The sequence below is a fragment of the Oryzias melastigma genome, linkage group LG6, assembly GCF_002922805.2.
Source record: "Oryzias melastigma strain HK-1 linkage group LG6, ASM292280v2, whole genome shotgun sequence".
NCBI lineage: Eukaryota > Metazoa > Chordata > Actinopteri > Beloniformes > Adrianichthyidae > Oryzias > Oryzias melastigma.
In genome coordinates, this window is record NC_050517.1 from 11456626 (window position 1) to 11464422 (window position 7797).

General features: G+C 41.2%; 2 protein-coding genes across 14 annotated transcripts in view; both read right to left on the reverse strand.

Annotated features, from left to right (window-relative positions):
• mon2 (MON2 homolog, regulator of endosome-to-Golgi trafficking) overlaps window positions 1–7797 on the reverse strand; it is a 448157-nt gene that overhangs the window by 193334 nt on the left and 247026 nt on the right. The window lies entirely within an intron of this gene.
• Window positions 1–7797, reverse strand: part of tnikb (TRAF2 and NCK interacting kinase b) — a 68438-nt gene that overhangs the window by 28685 nt on the left and 31956 nt on the right. For 7 of the 10 annotated variants that reach the window (XM_024282095.2, XM_024282094.2, XM_024282096.2 and 4 more), the window contains exons 8-15: window positions 7552–7606; window positions 7087–7165; window positions 6833–7008; window positions 6693–6759; window positions 6411–6609; window positions 5324–5440; window positions 4418–4504; window positions 1461–1658 (exon numbers count right to left, since the gene is read on the reverse strand). In XM_024282095.2, the coding sequence (XP_024137863.1) occupies window positions 1461–1658; window positions 4418–4504; window positions 5324–5440; window positions 6411–6609; window positions 6693–6759; window positions 6833–7008; window positions 7087–7165; window positions 7552–7606 (978 nt within the window). The remainder of the gene's footprint in view (window positions 1–1460; window positions 1659–4417; window positions 4505–5323; window positions 5441–6410; window positions 6610–6692; window positions 6760–6832; window positions 7009–7086; window positions 7166–7551; window positions 7607–7797) is intronic. The other 3 variants (XM_024282097.2, XM_024282101.2, XM_024282102.2) reach the window with 1 other exon arrangement.

The window sequence follows — 7797 nt, forward strand, 5'->3', positions numbered from 1 at the left end:
TGAACGAGCAATCCAGCGATGTGTGTCTTTGCTGCAAGACACACTGTTTTAAATGTGGAAAACATGAATTTCTATCAGTTTTTGTGTTTGATCGCACTTAAAATAAGTGTGAATAACATCAAGTAAATTGGAATAGGAATTAGAATAATATCCGCTCAAATGAAAGGTCGATATTTCAAATTCATATTTTGATTTGTGAACGATGTAAGACAGGAAATGAAAATACAGTTCAGCAGGACTTTTATGAAATAAATATTGTACATTTTTCCGTTGAAATTGGTAAAATTACCTTTTATTATTTATGTAAAATTGTGTTAAACAGCGTTCAGATGTCAGCTTTACCGTTCTAAATGTGAACACCAGAAGTAACTGTTCACTTTTCGGCCCTGTCTCTATTTTGTCTGACGTCACAATAAAAGGGTTTATTGTGTTTTGTTACTACACTTCCCAGAATGCCTAGAGGGGCCAAAGAGCAGAGGATTGGTCATAGGAGTTGATGGGAAGTTCTGTTTTTTTTCTAAGCAAACTATAGTTGAGTCCGAATTTCCCCCCAAACCCCTAACTACTAAAAACTATCTAGTGCCCTGGATTTTAAAGGCAATTCGGACACGATGCTCACTACTTTTCTTTTGTTTTTTTAAACACCGGAAGTGAGGTCACAGATTTCACGAATTAAAAATCTAAAATTACAAACATTTCACGTTTATTTATGACTCCACTGTGTTCTGATGGTGAGAATGTGCATGGTTTATTCAAATATTACATTTAAACACGTATTTTTGTTCAAAATTGTTCGACCGCAATGCATTGTGGTCTATATCCGCTAATCTAGTGAGCATCGATGGATGCTAGTTTTTTGCAAAGACTTCTGGGAAATTTTGAGTGTGCTAAATTTTGGAATTGTAGATTCAGACAGCTCAAGAAAATGTTGAACGCAGTATATAGTGATTAGGGGGACGCAGACACAACCTATAACTGCTTTTATTCGTGTCTCTTTTCTGTGACAGCTTTGGACCAAAATTGTTGCTTTATTTGAATGTTTTTAGGGAGAAGATGGAAGTGCTTCTGGTTGTTTATCTTGTGCCACATTTGTAGTTGCGCTCTTGGACTCAGACTGAGTTCTGTGCTTAAGCATCACATGAAGAGCGGGTCTCCTGTTGAAGCGGGCAGCACACTCATGAACCTGAAAGAGGAACGTCTGCTGACAGACTCTTCTCATCCATTGGTTCATCTGTAGAAGGAGAAACATTCATTTCATGCTTCATTACTGAGGCTGGTGCAGCTCTGATGATACCTGCGGGGCAGAAATATCCTCATCCGTCCTCCAGCTGAAGCTGTGTGTGTTTGTAAAGTGGAAATATCACAAATCTTCCCATTACAGTTCCCCTTCTGCGTTAGCTAAAACAGAAGTGAACATCTTGATGACAAGTGCTTGAGTGCGGCTCCCCTCAGTGGTTTACCTCTTTGGCCCAGCCGGGCTTGTCGTTGCTGCCCGGCGCCTGGTCCTTGTAGTGGTACAGCTGCTTCTTGTCCGGCGGCGGGCGCGGCGGCTCCTGCTGCTGCTGCTGCAGGGACACCAGGTACGCCCGCTCCTGCTGCAGCTGCCTCTGCAGCCGCTCCGCCTGACGCTGCTCCTCGATCTGCTTCCTCTTGTACTCCTGTAGGACGGACAGACCAGAGGACAGACTGAGGAGGAGGAGCGGTGAGGAATTTATACCCAGATCACATTAATGTTTCTACTGGTAAATGTCTGGTTTTCATTAGCCAAATGAGTTCATTTAAAATGTGATGCTGCAGCAGTTTTAAATATTCGGAGCAGAGGAGGCAAACTGCTGAACAACTGGAAGTTTTCATCTGGGAGAACACCCAGCAGAGAAGGAGGTTAATGGTACCAGGACAGGTGTGTAACAGGATTAGTTATGCAGAGTTTTTACAGAACGGAACAGATGCTCTCAATCTGGGAGAGCAAGAAAGTTCAATATTCTGAAAACAAAAGTTCCTCGACGTAAAACTGAAAACATTTTTACAAATCTCTTCAACTGCAAAGAAGGAAAACATCTGGAGAAATCATCAAACAGCTTTACTAAATAAAACCTTCAGGTCCTCGTCTTTGAGTATCAGAGACAGTCATTCATAAACCAGGAAGATTCCAGAATCCTCCTCATGTTTAGACGTCACTTCTTTAAGCAAAACTGTTTAAAACCAAAGATCTGTGAGGTTCTGTGGACCCAGACTCCTTTAAATGGACTGTTTCAAAGTAGGATGTTCTTGTTAGTGTCCTCTAGAGCTACCTCAAACGATTATCTTAATATTCCACTAATCACCGATTAGTTTTTCTGATTAGTCGACTAATCGGGTTATGTGTGCCTTACATCCATAAACTGGATGTAAAACACATCTTAACCATCATTAGTCTTAAACTAACTAAAAAATAGATATAACATTACCTGTGATAATGCTAGTGTGAATGCTGTAAGCTGAATTTGGCTGCTGATGATGATGAAATTGATAGCTGAAAACACTGAAGCTGAAAGCCAGCTAAAATATTATTTAAATGCCAAGTTAGCCTAAAAAAACTGAAAAAAGCCTAAGTTAGCCAAATCAGCTAGCATGTAGCTGAAGTATTAGCTAAACTCCAAAATAGCCATAAAAACAAAAGCCTAAATTAGCCAAAACAGGTAGCATTGTGCTGAATTTTAGCTAAATTCCAGAACAGCCTAAAAAAACTTTAGAAAAAGTCTAAATTAACCAAAACAGCTAGCGTGTAGCTGAAATATTAGCTGAACTCAAAAAGAGAGTAAAAGAATCTTAATAAATGCCAAAATAGTCAATAAAACTAGCAGAATGCCAATGTAACGTTCAACTTTACTACACTCTGACTCCATATAATATAAAGTAAAGACTAATCAACCATTAAATTAGTTGTTGACTATTTTAATAGTCGATTAGTCGTCTAATCGTGGCAGTCCTAGTGTCCTGCAGGCTAAAGAGGTCCAGAGTCAGTCCAAAGCAGAATATCTGATGGGGAACTAAACATGCATAGAACATCTGACATTTTGTAAACAAAATGAAGAGATGCTGCACCATGGTAACCGCTTCCAGCTGTTTCCAGCTTCACATTTGAAATGAGCTCAATAGAATCTTTTTACGTGCCATCACACTAAATAGAGAGTGTGCAAAGTGACTTCCGGTGTTTATGGTTTAGAAACGGCAAAGCTGACAGATGAACAGTTTAAAGCAATTTCACGTACATAATGAAAGGTAACCTAACCAATTGTTACCGGAATTTGTACAATATTTTTAAGCAATGAATCATACCTCAAATATTGAAGAATTATTCAAATTTGTATTTAAATTTGTGAACAATCAAAGACAGGAAATGAAAATACAGTTCAGCAGGACATTCATCAAATAAATATTAGATATTTTTCTGTTTAAATTGGTAAGGTTACCTTTTATTATTATGTAAAATTGTGTCAAACAGCGATCAGCTGTCAGCTTTGCTGTTCTAAACACGAACACCAGAGTAACTGTTCACTTTGTCGGTCCTGTCGCCATTTTGTCTGACGTCACCGTGAAAAGGATCTATAAGTGTAAAAAGTGTCACTTCATCATGTGTTGCATTTGGCTCATGTAGTTTGAAAGCCTTTCAGCATCGACCCATTCATGAAGTTCTGCTCATCTTCACTTGAAGCTCTTGAAGGTTTATATAAACCACATGTGTCAAAGTCACGGCCCAGGGGCCGGATCCGGCCCTCCAGATCATTTTATTGTTATTAATGACCAGATGTTCTATTGCTCTCATTTCTAACTTGTATAATTTTGACAAAATGTATTTTTATAGAGAGTAAAACCTAACCTAAGTTTTTTTTGTTTTGTTTTTTAGGCTAATTTGGCTTTTAGCTAACATTTTAGCAGCCTATCATCTTCAGCATTTTTTCAGCTATCAGCTTCAGCGTTTTTAGATATCAGTTGCAGCATCTTCAGCAACCAAATTCAGCTTACAGGATTCACACCGGTTATGTTATATATCTAGTTCATGAATATGTGTAAAAGTTCCGATTGTAAAGTTTCAAAAATTTAGTTTAATTGTGTTTAATAAATCTTTATCCTGTTTATTTTTCATTGTGGCCCCTTGTGGAATTGAGTTTGACACCTCTGCTGATAGGTGACTGAGAGTTTCAACCCCAGCTGACTCTGTCATTTGACTGAACACTGACCAATCAGAACTAATCAGGAAGTCATTAGTAAATGCTTGACTTTCAGTATTGATTAACCTGAGGAACGAGGCTTTCCTCTGTTGAAGACAAACATCACCTTAGGATTCAGAAACAGTCACAAAACCCCAAACACTTTAGAACAACTTGATCAGACTGTTGTTGTTGCTCTACACTTGTGTGTCGGCGTGTTGTGTTACCAGCAGTAAAGCCTGCTCCTGCAGGAGCTGCTGCTGCAGGATCTCCAGCTGCCTCTGCTCCTCCTCCAGCTGTCTACGGATGTACTCCTAACCAACCGCACCCCAGGCCAGCCGCAGCCGCAGCCAATGAGGACGCGACCAGACGGAGCGGAAGCAAATCAGAGCCCAGGCAACCAGTGACATCAGCAGAGCAGGAAATACAGAGAAAGAGGAGGAGGACAGACAAAAGTAGATTTACTGAGGAGGTGTGAGATTAGTGATTTCCAGAAACAGAGGAGGAAACTGGAATGAAAGGAGCAGCAGGGGGCCGTAAGAACAGAACAGAAAGGCATGCTTGTTATGGGGGGGGGGCGATGTTCACGATCAGCATGAAATCAGCTGTGCGACAGCGGGACGCGTCTCTGAGAGGAAGAGCATTCAGGACCCATCGGAAAAGATGGTTTGTTCTGTTCTGTTAGCCTACAGACACTCCAATTAAAATGTGTTTTTACAAGCATTTTACTCATGATGGAGGACAAACATGGAAAAAATAAGATTAAAACTATATTTCTGAATATTTAGTTATTCAAATCGAAAAAATGTCACTGGATTGCTAAAATATATATTTTTGCACTGCTAATGTTAGGTGTAAACAGATGGATGACAGGAAGTGGGGCCAGGCTCACTCTGAGCCAATAGCCCCGCCCACATCTCAAAGAGGAATTTCCAATGAACCAATGAACTTTCTAATGAAGTTTAAAAACTGAAAACCAAAATATAAGTTTTTCTTTTTCTTTTTCTTGGAGTAAAGCTGGACTAAAAATATCTGCTCAGTTCTGGTTTTTGAGATCCTTCAAAAAAACACGACACACTACAGTGGTGAGAAGCCCCGCCCCCGTGTCAGCCGTCAGTCAGGTGCTTCCTCACCTGTTCTCGCTCTGCGTGCCTCCTCTCCTCCTCCCGCCGGAGCTGCTCCATCTCCTCATAGCGTCTCCTCTGCTCGCGCTCCTGCTGCTTTCTGACCTCCCGCTCGCGACGCTGTTGCTGAGGAGGCAAACAAATCAGCGTTTTATGCAAGAAAAAAACACAACAACTATGGAGTCAAAATACAAATGAATAATGAATAAATGTAAAAATTAGGGATGTAATAGATCCGTATCAAAAACTGATCATGCAGTGGGAGTAACAGCAGTATTGTTAGGGATGTAAAAAATAGATACGAATCAAAAACTGCTGCAGTATCGCTTGAAAACTACAAATATGAACAAGATTATGTTTGTTAAAAGGTATAAAATCAATCAAGACGTAAAAAATCGATTTTTTTCAAACTGCAGTTTGTCTTTCTGTTTATTTTTCTACAGTTTTTGTCTTTTTATGTTCATGCGATCCAAACAAACGGACGCCCAATCACAAGCTTGCTTCTTCCAAGTCAATGCCTGAATACATTTATCTGTCAAATACCATCAATTGTTATTTTAGTTTTTGGTAAAATAATCAGATTTTATTGTATTGCCAAAAAGTCAGGGCACCTGAGCACATTTAAAAAAAATTAACAAATTATGTTTTATTAATCCCGTTTTATAAATATATATATATATATACACATATATGTTTGATATATACACCTTTTCTTGCTATTTAAAAACTAGTTGCATTATGTTCAATGTGTCTGTTATGTTGAAAGTATGACAGGAAATAAATATTTAAATCCTAACAACCTGCTGATGATTACTCATTTCTTCTTTGTGCTTCAGAGCGTTCAAATTTGACAAATATACTTATTCAGTTTATGTCGTGATATATATCCCACAATATGGAAAAAAATATTGGACTATAAAATTCCACATGGCCCAGCTCTAATTTGAACCCTTTATGATCGATTCGTGGAGCATGTATCGCGATGTGTATCGAATCGTGTTAGAGGAAAAGATACACACCCCTGATAAAATGAATGAATCAAAATAAGGTTGAATATTTGATTTGAATAAAAAAATCAAAAATAAAATAAAGTTACCTCCTCCAGTCGCCGCCGTTGCTCCTTCTGCTCCTCGATGCGTTTCTGCCTCTCTGCCAGTAGTTGGCGCATGTGCTCCTCGTTCTGCTGCTGCTCCAGCTGCTGGCGCCGGATCATCTCTGATCGCTCCTTATTGGCCAGCTGGAGGCGGAGGAAGTCCCTCCTCAGCGTGGACTCACCAGGGATGTTGATGATGGAGCTGAGGGGCAGCCAATCAGAAGAGAGTTAGCATTGGTGAGACTGGTTCTGTTGGGAGCTCAGCAGAACCTGCGGCTGACCCACCTGGGCTCTCCCACGTCCCTCTCCTCTTCCTCTTCCTCACTCCCACTGTACTCATACTCCGTCTCGTCTGTGGAGACACAAACTCCAGATCAGAGCTCACACAGGTGAGGCTAACGGCAGCGGGGGGTCAGCGGCCTTACCCCTCTCGCCCCTCCTCTTCTTGGTGCGGTCGATGTGGTCCTTCAGCTGGATGCGGACCTGCCGCTCGTTGGGAAGGTCTCTGATGAAGGGGTGCTTGAGGAGCTGCTCGGTGCTCGGCCGCTGGCTGTGGCTCTTCACCAGGCAGCTCTCGATGAACGACTGGAACTTCTTGGACCTGGAGACACGCGTGCACGAGTGAGGCGCACGAGAGGACACACCTGACCCCTCCCCTGACGGTCGACGTTTGACTCACCACTTCTTTGATTTGAGTCTGGGGGCTGGATTCCTGGGGATGAGGAAGAGCGCCCTCATGGGGTGCATGTCGCACAGAGCTGAGGAGGAAGAGGAAGAAGAAAATAAAAGACACAGCACTAATCAAGAGGTATAAAAAGGCAGCAGTTTAACCCTTTAACATCAGTTCTTATGTTCTTTGATTTACTTTTTCGTTGCTAGCATGGTCAACGTAATTCCAGCAGATTCTGAAGGAGAAAAGCGGCGTGACGTTGCTTTTCTCCTTCAGAATCTGCTGGAATTACGTTGATTGTGTTAAAGGTTGAAAATTGAAAGAAAAAATGAAAGAAAGGCAGATATATCATCAAAATTACATGACAAACTAAAGGAGACACAAAACCAAGTAAAACGGTAAAAACTGATGTAAATGTGAGGATGAGGAGGAAATAAAACAGGAAAACGATGGAGAGATGGCGGCAATACTTACGCGGCGCTCCCTCCGCCATCTCGATGGCGGTGATCCCGAGCGACCACAGATCACTCTGCAGAGACAAAACAGAGCTTCCTCTGAGCAACTTGCTGACTCAACGCTTCACCTTTCCAGTCCGCTGCTTCCTACCCATCAGCCCCTGTTGCCGCAGAAGCCCACCTTCAGTCTGACATTTCTTCAGCATCATTACAGATTTTGGTTTCAACGATCTGCTGTGAGATGAGCAGAGTCTCCTAACATGTA